The sequence below is a fragment of the Jaculus jaculus genome, chromosome 3 (genome assembly GCF_020740685.1).
Source record: "Jaculus jaculus isolate mJacJac1 chromosome 3, mJacJac1.mat.Y.cur, whole genome shotgun sequence".
NCBI classification, from domain to species: Eukaryota; Metazoa; Chordata; class Mammalia; order Rodentia; family Dipodidae; genus Jaculus; species Jaculus jaculus.
The window spans coordinates 155,804,169-155,816,334 of NC_059104.1; the positions used below are offsets into that span (position 1 = coordinate 155,804,169).

Sequence of the window (12,166 nt, forward strand, 5' to 3'; positions counted from 1 at the left end):
AAGTTGAGAAATGGATGGAAGGAAGTTCTCAAGAGGCTCAAGTTGGCAAATAATGTTTTTTTCAGAGGAGAGAGAAAGAGAGAGAGAGAGATGACAGCCAGTAGTGGGCTGACCAGATCAAAGATGAAGGGGAAGCAAAACAAAGAAAAGAGAATTTCCCTGGCTGGACCTCTGCCTGGGTCAAACTTTTTCTCACCTCGGTCTCTCTGCTCGAGCTAGGTTCTGTTTTAATCACTCCGGCTGCACAAACTTTGGGAAGTTCCCGCTTAGCAGCAGAGTCCTCTCCAAGTCCTCCAGGGCAGAGTCCCAGGGCAGGTAGGTGAGGCGCTTAGGCCCCGCCCCCCAGTCCCACCTGCAGCGAGGAGTTGGGGGGGCCCGGACCCCGGCGGCCCCCGCCCCGCGCATCCCGGCCCCGCCCCACTCACCCCGCCCCGCCCCGGCGACTCCCCCCGCCCCAGGCCCGCGGGTTTCCGGACTTTCGGCTATTTTAAGGCTCGAGCCGCCCCGGGTCGCCAGGCTCCCAGGCCGCCTGCTCCCTCCCGGGCCTCCTGTGCCATGGGTCCCCGGCCGCACTCGCCGCTCGCCGGCCTCCTGCTGCTGCTGCTCGCCGGAGCCCGCCCGGCGCGCTGCGACACACCTGCCAACTGCACCTACCCGGACCTGCTGGGCACCTGGCTCTTCCAGGTGGGGCCCAGCGCTGCCCAGCGCGACGTGAACTGCTCGGCGATGGGTAAGCTGAGCTGCAGGCGCCCGGGACCGCCATCCCCCAGTGGGACCCCCGGGACCCCCATCCTCGGGTCCGGGCCGCGGGTGACCACAGGTCCCGTGGGAGCCTCTCCTCCCCGGCCAGCCCCGGGAAGCTGCCGCAACTCCGAACTCCACGCTCGATGCCAGTGGACTTTCTTAGAAACTACCCCCCCACCCTCCGACCTCCTAAATTTTGAATTGCTTTAGCTGCTCTGATTTCCCAGGGGAAAGCGGACATAGCAGACTCCATTGTCCCCTCCACTGTGGCAGGGATTTATTTTACTTTATTTTATTTTATTTTAATTCATTAAGCTATTTTTTTGTGGTAAGATCTCACTCTAGCCCAGGCTGACCTGTAATTCACTAGGTAGTCTCAGGGTGGCCTCGAGTTGAACTCACGGTGATCCTCTGGGATTAAAGGCGTGCGTTAACACGTCCAGGTTTTTTGTTTGTTTTGTTGTTTTTAACCCCGTGTCGCACTGATTGAACTCTGCAAAGCAAGCGTTGTTCTGCGAGGCTGTAGGAAAGGACTCCGCTGCCCGCGATTAATTTTTATTTGCACCCGCGCGTGCTCCTGCTACTATTTCTTGCACATCCTGGCACCACCCTGCATTGTTTCACGCCTTGCATGGAGTTACAAAGAGCAACAAGAAACTGCTTTCTTTGTTGTTGTTGTTGTTGTTGTCACTCCTGCCCCGGTAACTGCAAATGGCAGGCATGGACGCTCTTTGGTGGGCACGGTGTAGTGCCGCTCTCCTGCCTCAGATAACGTGTGTCTGCCTTAGAAACAGAGCCAGTGAAACACTCAGGGACAGACCCGAAGAGTGACGCTCCTGGTGTTCCCAAAGCCTGTGACTTGGCACAGAGGGAGAGACCCCTCTATAATTTCCTCATCAGAATGAATGATATCAAATAGTACGTGGGTTTATTTTTTAAGACCTATCTAATTCCAGGTGGCTGTAAGGCCTTATCTAATCCTAGGCATTCTATAGCCGCCCAGGTTTCTTTTTTATTATTGTTGTTTTCATTTTTTTGTTTATATTTGAGAAAGTGGCAGATAGAGAATGGACGTGCCAGGGCTTTCAGTCGCTGCAAAAGAACTCGAGAAGCCTGCGCCACCTTATGCAGCTGGCTTTTGTGGGTCCTGGAGAATTAAACTTGGGTCCTTTAGCTTTGCAGGCAAGCACCTTAACATCCCCCCAGCCCCTATGTTTCTTTGATAAATTTGAGCGTGAGGTAGGGCAGAGAGATCGAGATTGTACAGCCCTGCTACATGCCATCTCTCATCCATGGATGGTCACAGCTGAACCCTTTGGGGGCAAACTCTGCCTATAGCCCTACTTTTAACCTTAACCCACAAATCTGAGCCCTCATCCTGTGAAAGTTCAACATCAATTTCTATCGGCACAAGTTAGTTTTGTAGGCTACAGACCTCAAGTGTGCTGAGTCCTTGGGAAAGGTTCAGATTCCATTGAGGAGAAACAGACCCCATTTCTTCTCTGAATAGTACATTTTCTGTTTTCTATGTCTAACACTTTGTCCTTACAATTTGATAGCTGATCTCTTAATGCCATCATTCATTTCATTTTATTATGTCTTTTATTCTCTTCTTCTTTGGTTTTCCAAGGTAGGGTTTCACTCTAGCCCAGGCTGACCTGGAATTCACGATATACTTTCAGGGTAGCCTCAAGCTCATGGTTATTCTCCTATCCTCTGCCTCCTGAGTACTGGGATTGAAGGTGTATGCCACCACGCCCACCTATTCTCTTGTTCTTATTTCTGCCTGTAGCTTTGAGCATCCCTTATTTCTCTTGGAGAATTATTTTTGTTTGTTTACACCGGGTTCTCTGTGCCCGTTGCACTACTTGGCACTCCTGTGTCTGAGCACCCTTGCTTAGCAGGCTTGTCTCCTGATTTCCTTCCTCATAAGCCAGCTCATGGGGGGGGGGGTGTCACATGAGTAGACAGCTGCCTGGCATAGTAGAAATTATGGAGGAAAGTCCTTCTCCTTTTGACTTCAGAGAACTTGATTTTGTAATCTGTGTTGTATTCTTTAGGACCAGTAGAAGAAAAGGTAGTGATCCATCTTAAGAAGCTGGATACGGCCTATGATGAACTTGGCAATTCTGGACATTTCACCCTCATTTACAACCAAGGCTTCGAGATTGTGTTGAATGACTACAAATGGTTTGCATTCTTTAAGGTTAGTGTGTGGTCACATCTGAAGCTTCCTCTAATTAGAAGACCCTAGAATTTTAATTAAGAAGATAACCAAAATTGATACTACTTTTTCTAAGAGAAGTTGGGTACTAGTAATTAGTAATTTTGACCCTTTATTTGTAGGTTTAAAAAATACCTGGTATTTTTGAATACATACATATATATATATATATGGCATGCACACACACATAATCTGCTATAATTATATTTTGGTAAGTATGACAAAATTCTTATTTTTTATTACTAAACTTATTCTAAATGGCTTTGTATTTATTCTGTAGAAAAGATAAGACAATGCCAAATTCGTTTTCTTAGAGTTTATGCTATCCTTCTTATCTTTCTTATAGCCCCTTGTTTCTGAGAGATTGGCCTCAGTTGCTCATTGAAGTAATAAAAAGTGTTAAGTATGGTAATGTGAAGAATTGACCTGACTAAAACAGAGCAATAAAGTACACAGGAGTTATTCTGCTCCTTAGACTTACTGAAGCAAAAGCTGGTTCAGCTTACATTTTTTCTTCTCTAACTGGAAAAGGATCATTCTTATATTCAAAAATTTATTTTTATTTATGTATTTGAGAGAGGGAAAGAAGGAGAGAGAGAGAGAATGGGCACACCAGGGCTCTCAGCCACTGCAAACGAACTCCAGATGCATGCATCACCTTGTGCATCTGGCTTGTGTGGATCCTAGGGAATCAAACTGAGGTCCTTTGGCTTCACAGTAAAGCACCTTAGCGGCTAAGCCATCCCTCCAGCCCCTATTCTTATATTCAAATTCCCTGCTTCCAGGTACAGATGCACTCAGGGTTCAAATAGCATGAGATGGCCAAGTTTGCAATATATCCCATCTGTTTTTCTGAAAGATGTAGAACTTTTCATGTAGGTTTAAGATTAAATGGTTCAAATAGAATAAATTTCAGGTCTAAAACGAGCTGTTTCTCATTATCCTTAGAACATAAATACAGACGTTTCATGGGGAGTCTTTGCAGGCTATGGAACATCTGGTAAAAATTGACCGTTTATAGGGACTTCTGGGAAAGTGGGGCAATGAATCTTAAAAATGACAAAAAAAACCCAGTGACTATGGCCTGATCTCTGAGTTAGTTGTGATTTTTCTTGTGACTTAGGATTTATCACCAAGATATGTAGTTCTTACTGAGCTAATCACATTTCTTAGAATAATAATGTCTATTAATACTTTGATAGGGACTGTTCTTTATATAAAAACTAAATAAAAGGAATGGATGGAGAGGGAAATGTAGTTCAAGTTCAAATCTCAGCTTTATCTGGTGGAAATTATCTATGAGGCAACTGTTGATAGCTGGCCATCCATTTGATTAGTCCATGCCTGACCAGTTAGTTGTTAACTATTTTTTTGTTATTTTAAAATATTTATTTGAGAGAGAGAAAGAGTGTGTGTGTGTGTGTGTGTGTGTGTGTGTATGAGAGAGAGAGAGAGAGAGAGAGAGAAAGAAAGAAAATGGGCATGCCAGGGCCTCCAGCCACTGCAAATGAACTTCAGATGCATGCTCCCCCTTATGCATGTGGCTTACATGGGTCCTGGAGAATTGAACCAGAATTCTTTGGCTTTGCAAGCAAACGCCTTAACTACTAAGCCATCTCTCCAGCCCAGTTGTTAGCTATTTTTAATATCTGCCCCAGGCACTGTATTAAAAACAGCTCTAACAGTATCTCAGTTTTCAACGTTTTATATCTTTAATAACGTATTCAACTTGAAATAAATTCTTGATATGCTTATTAATGGGCCTGGGGCTTTGCAGGCCTCTTAGTCACATTCCTTTAAAGGCTCTTTACTTCCAGATGAAATTTTCTATAGAATTCGTGCACATAGAAGAAAATCGGTTTTTTTGGTGAACCCTGAAATTTCTGCATGATTTCCTACCTTTTTATTTGTCTTCCTTTTCCTCTATCTTGTTGTTATACAGTGGGCAGGTGATATTTGTTCAAACATGGGGATGAATGGAATGGATGAGGTAGAATTCAGCTTGGAATAAACTGAGTAAGTCAGTAGGTGGTAAGTGGAGAAACAGTGTATAAACGTGTAAATAAATAATTTGCCCATGTATTTTAGACAGCTCATTTCATCAGTACTGAAGAACTAGAGGGTAAATTCTAAAATCACCACTGAATCACTAGGGACATAACCACAGAAAGAGGTGAGGATAGTTCCTGCAGCACTTTCTCATCAGGGACTGAGGGTGTTATGGCCTCAGAATGAAGAACTGGAACTCGCTTTGCATTTTCTATTCACATCAGTGTAAGCAGCATAGGCATTTTGCCAGAACATGGGGATAATAATCAGATTAGGTCAAAAGAACCAATCTTTAAAGCCAGGAGTGGAAAGAGTCAATGAATATGCAGATAACTGCTCCCTGATAAAGCAGGTTCCTTGAAGCCCTACTTGCAAGTACCCTTCTGGCTGGCATTAGACAAATGCTGTTCTGGCATTAGGTAGGGAAGAGTGCACCTATCTAGCTGATTTTGTCATTTTTTTTTTTAAAGTGGCCATTTGATAGGACCATTGTCATGACCATGGTTTATTCTCATGCAGAGGGATAATAATTTCATTTTGGCATAATAAATTAGGTCAGCAATGTATTTTGTGAAGTAATAAAAATAGCATTTTAAAACAATTTATTGAGGTGTGCACATGTCTGTATATGTGGATGGGTGTCCATGTACCACAGTGCACACAGGGATGCCAGAGAAGTCACCTTCTCTAACTTCTTGGAGATAGATTCTCTTGTGAACAAGCCTGGCCTGTGAACAGCGTTATGTGGATGCTAGGGAACTGAATTTGGGCCATTCAGCAGGCTTTGCAAAGCAAACCCTTTTTTTTTTTTTTTTTTTCTTTTTGGTTTTTCGAGGTAGGGTCTTGCTCTAGCCCAGGCGACTTGGAATTCACTATGTTGTTTCAGAGTGGCCTTGAACTCAGGGTGATCCTCCTACCTCTGCCTCCCAAGTGCTGGTATTAAAGTCGTGCACCATCATGCCTGTCACGGGCAAGCACTTTTAACCACTGTGCCGTCTTCCCCAGCCCCACAATACCATATTTTAATACTAAGTACAACTGAAACACTGTTGGGAAAAAGAATATTTAATTCTAAGGAAAAAAGTATAGGATGGAATTGAATTTACATATTCAGAAACTTAAGGGTTGGAGAGGTGGCTTAGTGGTTAAGGTGCTGGCCTGCAAAGCCAAAGGACCCGCGTTCAATTCCCCAGTACCACAGGTGGCACATGCATCTGGAATGTCTCATATCAAGTCCACTTACTCAACCCAAGCTGTTATGTAAATATCCAACAAGCTCTTGCTACGTGCTCCTGCCATTGGTGCCCTACACGTTGTTTTTCTGCACAATGCTTGCATTTCCAGATCCTTTACTGATACTGCAGAGCGTACTATGCATTGCTGCCGTCTTCAGATGGGCCTTCCTCAGTTTCCGAATCACGTCTGCCAGAGCTCACTGCGCACATGGTACACACTCCAGGGCTGTCCCTCACCCCGGCTTTTCCTGCAGGCTTCCCTTGAGCATCCTGCACAGCTTCCTCCATTCTCCTTCTTCACATTCCCACTCACCAGTAACTTGAAGCTCTTGCTGCTGGTAGCTTGCCTTATTCAGATCTCCTTACTCAAGCCTCTTCTGAAAAAATGATCATCTTTCATGGCCCCAGACTCTCAAAATGTTTCATCTTTTAAAATTTCATACTTTTTTTACATAAGCCCCTTTCACCCCCCCCCCCTTTGTCTGTCTCCTCATCCCCTTCCACTGAAGCCCCTCTTCTTCCCAACTATTCCCTTTTCTCTTCTGATGTCTCCATCATCCGTGACAACATGTTGACGGGCCCAATATTATACAGGTCTAGTTCAAGCAACAAGAGCCCCTGTGAGGTCGTGAATGCTCCGACCACTCCCTTCCTGACAGACATCGCTCCAAAGTGCCCCTTCCCATCCTCTCTTACCTTCTGCAATGTCCCCTGAGCCTTGATGGGTGTGGTACAGATGTCTCATTTGAGGCTGAAAACTCCACTGTTACTTTCTCTCAGCAAATTGATAAGTTTTGAGTCTCTGTAGCAGTTGCCGCCATTTGAAAAGAGAAGCTTCTGTAACCCAAAGTGAAAGCATGTAAACATAACATGTAAACATAAATAAAAAAGGTAATTTGTCCCCTTTTGTTTTAACTTAGGGTTTTTGTTGTTGTTGTTGTTTTGTTTTTTTGGTTTTTGGTTTTTTTGTTTGTTTGTTTGTTTTCTTGGTTTTATGAGGTAGGGTTTCACTTAGCCCAGGCTGACCTGGAATTCACTATGGAGTCTCAGGGTGGCCTCGAACTCACGGCGATCCTCCTACCTCTGCCTCCTGAGTGCTGGGATTAAAGGTGTGCGCCACCATACCCAGTTTAGGTATCGTTTGGAGACTGGGTCTAACTCTAGTCCGGGCTGACCATAAAACTCACTCTGAACCCAGGGTGGCCTTGAGCTCATAGCAGTCCTACCTCAGCCTGCAGAGTACTGGGATTAATGGTGGGCTCCACCATGTTAGACTTATCTTGGCTTTTCACTGCTTAAAACATTATGAGTAAAAAATAGAGATGGCTTATCAGTATTTTTAAATTTTTTTTGCATATTTTTATTTATTTATTTGAGAGCAACAGACAGAGAGAGAAAGAGGCAGACAGAGAGAGAGAATGGGCACGCCAGGGCCTCCAGCCACTGTGTATGAACTCCAGACGCGTGCACTCACTTGTGCATCTGGCTAATGTGGATCCTGGGGGATCGAGCCTCAGGCAAGTGCTTAACCACTAAGCCAACTCTCCAGCCCATTATTTGTATTTTTCATGTGATTACTTCATACTAGATATAAGCTTGTAAGGAAATGAATTTTACTTTGAACCTTTTTGCATAGTTCAAGTTGGACAAAAACATATATGTATGTATATGTGTGTGTGTGTGTGTGTATGTGTGTGTGTATATATGTGTGTGTGTATATGTGTGTGTGTGTGTGTGTGTGTATATAGATATATATATAGATATATATATAGATATATATATATTTCAAGGTGTTTTTTTCTTCCCCTTATCTGACTTTATAGGAATTCAGATACAATTATGTCCCATTCATGCATGTACCTGAGCATTAGAAACAACTTTATGTAAAATAACAATGTTTTAGAGGTATTCTTTTAAAACACTGCTGGTCAAAACCACTGAAGAAACTATCTGCAGGGCAGTTTCTCATACTCGCAGATTACAGTGGCATTTATCATTAGTTATACTTGGCACTGTCAGAGTTGTACCTCTTTAAAGTATGGCATATTCAAAGCAGTCAGCCTCCTACACAATGCAACTCAGCCAAGCTGAAGATAAAAATACACACTTATGTCTTTGTGTTATGGATAAGTTAACCACTCCCTTTTTCTTTCTTTGTGTTTTTATGTACTGGCATCATTTTTATGACAAGTATGTATAAAGGTATTCTGTAGAACATCCCAACCAGAGTGTCCAGAATAAGTCATGTGAAACAAACTAGCATCCCAGTAATGCCCTGCAGGAGGATAGACACCTGTCTTCCACTTTCCTCATTTTATTTTCTCCAAGGTAATAATAAAAGGTACCAGAAAAGAGCAGTCAAAAATGATCTTGTATATTTTGCAGCCTAAGTTACTCAAATGCAGAGGGAAGGAGTAGATTTATATGGCTTTATGGGTAAAAGTTTTATTTGGTGATAGTCAAGCAAATGTTTGTGATTTCTAATTCAGTTCATGTTTGGGCTCTCCCATGTGAATAGCATTATAGACTGGGAAAAAAAAAAAAAAGAACAAGATACACAGCATCAGCATGTAGGTTTTCTAATGCAGTTTGGTACTCAAAGAACATACTGAGACACTATGTTAATTCTTTGTTCTGGGTAATATAAATTGTAATTTTCAAACTATTCACAACAACCAGAAATATCAGTTGTGTTTCCATAACGAGTGAATTGAGAATTGTGTACTATTTTATCACTGTGCCTTCTGAATTCACTTTTCAGATAAAATAGTTTTAGTAGAATTATTTTTGAAATCAGTATTCCTTTTAAAAACATGAATTCAGGGCTGTAGAGATGGCTTAGCAGTTAAGCACTTGCCTGTGAAGCCTAAGGACCCCAGTTCAAGGCTGGATTCCTCAGGACCCACGTTAGCCAGATGCACAAGGGGGCGCACTCGTCTGGAGTTCATTAGCAGTATCTGGAAGCACTGGTGCGCCCATTCTTTCTTTCTCTCTCTCTCTCTCTCTCTCTCTCTCTCTCTCTCTCTCTCTCTGTGTGTGTGTGTGTGTGTATGTGTATGTGTGTCTCTTTCTCTGTCACACTCAAATAAATAAATAAAAATGAACAAAAATATATGAATTCAATACTTTAAACTTCATATTTAAAAATATATATTTATTCGGGAGAGAGAAAGGGAGATTGAGTATGGGCATGCCAGGGGGCCTCTTGCCACTGCAACTGAACCCCAGATTCACGCACAGCTTTGTGCATCTGGTTTCATGTGGGTACCAGGGAATTGAACCCAGGCTCGTGGGCTTTTGCAAGCTTGCATCTTGAGTCACTGAGCCATCTCTTCAGTCCTTTATTTTTGTCTTTGACAACTTAAGATTTACTTTCAAGAGTATTTGGTGGAGTAAAGGTATTAGAAATATAGCAGTATATGCATGCTTGTTTTATATTTTTTTCTTGATTATTCTTCATTTGAACGTGACTCAGTTTACCAATATAAACTCTTCATAGGATGTCACTGATTTTATCAGTCAGTTGTTCATGCAGCTGGGAACTGTGGGCATTTATGATTTGCCACATCTGAGGAACAAACTGGGTGAGCTCCATTAAAATATTTTTATCTTCCTTATTAAAAGCCAGCTTTTCCTGCCAGGGTGGCTTATGCAAATCAGAGCTATTTACTCATCTGAAAAGAGTCTGCAAGAAGATGCTTTTCTTACAGATTTCTTGCTTGAGCCTGCTTATCTGCTACTTCTAGCTTGCTTATATGATTTTTCTGGATAATTTCCCATTCTCATGTGTTCTGATTATACACATCTAGCCACAATAATGGTACTTGTAACCTGAGTAGACCAGGGGAAGAACAAGTTTGAAGGAGGACAATCCTTTCTCAGATCAGCCAAAGAGCCTATCTTTTTTCCAGAACCTAGAAACACCCTAGATCCTAGACATAGGTCCAAGCAGTATTAAGACTACATTTAGTTCATAAGGAACGCTGTGGTTATAAGCTATTAGAGTTTAGCTTGTTGGTTTAGTCACTTGAAAATGACAGCATGTTTTGGAGTAGCAGGATGCATGTACTTGATCAGCATGTTGGCTGCATGCAAAATACATGTTGCTTAAGCACTAAACTGCAGGATTGCTGCTTCTTGTGACTGTCTTAAATAGCATTAAGCAAAACTACCAGAATCTAAAATGTTGCTGCTGGTATCTGTTTTTCTTTTCTTACCTAACAGAAGTTAATACGGTTATTGTTAAAAGACCGTGTGATCCTTTCTGGCTTATAACCATAGTTTTTATTGTCTTGTAGTTATTGAATAGATCATCTGTTGAGGGCCTCTCTTAAAACTACAGGCCTTGGTTCTGAGAGACCTAACAGCAGGCAGCAGCTGGATCTACCTCTAGCAGCTAGCAGAGGCCCTGGCAGCTACCATCCCTCCTGCAGTCCATCTGCATGTAAAATGCAGAGGAGTCCTGGGGACCTTCCTCCAAGGCTGCTGCCCTGAACATTTCCTTGGAAAACAGCAATCACCACTGTGGAATGTGAATGACCAGAAACTGCCCAGGATAAAGAAAAACTACAAAACAGCTCTGCAGAGATGAACTTTTCAGGCAGTGTCACCCTTTAGCTTTATTAATAAAACGAATGACACCCAACACAACATATTAAGATGTATTCCTGTCAGGAGGATGTTTTACTGAAATGTTTTTTTTTTTTTTTTTAACTAGTCAGCATTGCAGTTTGGTGTTTTGTTGTAATCACAGTGAAGATTTTATTCATAGCTTAATTGCTCCTTCTTGACGGTCTTCCCTTCATCTGAATTACCTTGAGGATCCTCAGGATTTGTTGTAAAACAAAGTGTTTGGATGTCTTGAGGTACACAAATGAAAGTAAATTGGAGGGAAGATGGTTCTGTGGAGGGCCACTTTTAAGGAGGGCAAGCCTTTTTTAGATTAACCAGAAAAGCTTATCCTTTTCCAGAGTGGACCTGTAGAAAGATAGTGTGACTAATAACTCTCTTGTCCTGTCCTCTCTTCTCAGTTTTCTTCATCCTTCCCTTCTCTCTGATTCTCTTCCCTTTCTTCCTTTTGTTTTTCTTTTTACCCTGAGTTTATTCTCTCCTTTTTATTTTTTACTTTTTGGTAAATTTTGAATTGCTGTGAAATAGATATGACTTATAAGCAGGGATAATTAGTCTCTTTCAATGCTAGAGCTCATATTAACTTCTAACTGTAAAATGCTAGAGGTTGTGTTTCAAGTCTAAGGACTTCCCTGGGACTAAAAAGTAAAAGAAAAGCCATCTCGACAGAGCAGTAAGTGGCTCTCAGAGTCACAACTGGGTAGTTTTCTGGTGAATTCCAGCATACAAGCCCCGCAGTGTTAGTTTAATGGAACAGAGTGTACACTGCATTGGCTGTTGTTGAGGTAAGGGAGGAATTGCATTTGAAGTTTAGTTTTCTTTACTAATGAGCCTATTCTCTTTCCTTAATCCAGAATTCTTCCCTTCAGCACAAAATATTAGCTTATCTTGCCCATTACAGTCTCAAAACTTGGGAAGCAAGCTTTTAAACTTCAGTGTAAATACAAATTAAATCTCTTGCTGAATTGAGTTCTCTTAATTACACTATTGTTCATAGGATTGCTGAGTGTTGGCTCTTTCCTGCTAAGTAGTGAACTCATTTCCTCCTCACTTGGTTTAGAACTGACTTGGAAAAGCGAAAATGTGGAGCTATACCCAGTCTACCTCATCCGTAGGGCTTTTCTCCTTTTTCTCATCATCTTCCAGAGCGCAAGCCTGTATTCCTTCTTCTGCATCTTCAGGGCATCAAGCACAAAGAATTTTCTATAGGTTTGGAGAAACAAATTACACTCTTCTTTTTGCAGGCATTACACAAGTAATTCTAGCTTACGAAGCATCAATTTCC

The 12,166-nt window shown here is 42.2% G+C and overlaps 1 protein-coding gene across 2 annotated transcripts in view; it reads left to right on the forward strand.

Annotated features, from left to right (window-relative positions):
- Window positions 1–516: 516 nt before the first annotated feature.
- Ctsc (cathepsin C) overlaps window positions 517–12,166 on the forward strand; it is a 38,598-nt gene continuing 26,948 nt past the window's right edge. The window contains exons 1-4 of one of the 2 annotated variants that reach the window (XM_045146347.1): window positions 517–730; window positions 2,805–2,950; window positions 9,752–9,836; window positions 10,551–10,920. In XM_045146347.1, coding sequence (XP_045002282.1) covers window positions 556–730; window positions 2,805–2,950; window positions 9,752–9,836; window positions 10,551–10,561 — 417 coding nt within the window. In that variant the 5' untranslated portion in view covers window positions 517–555 and the 3' untranslated portion in view covers window positions 10,562–10,920. Of the gene's footprint in view, window positions 731–2,804; window positions 2,951–9,751; window positions 9,837–10,550; window positions 10,921–12,166 lie in introns of those variants that run through there. The other variant, XM_004658259.2, reaches the window with a different exon arrangement.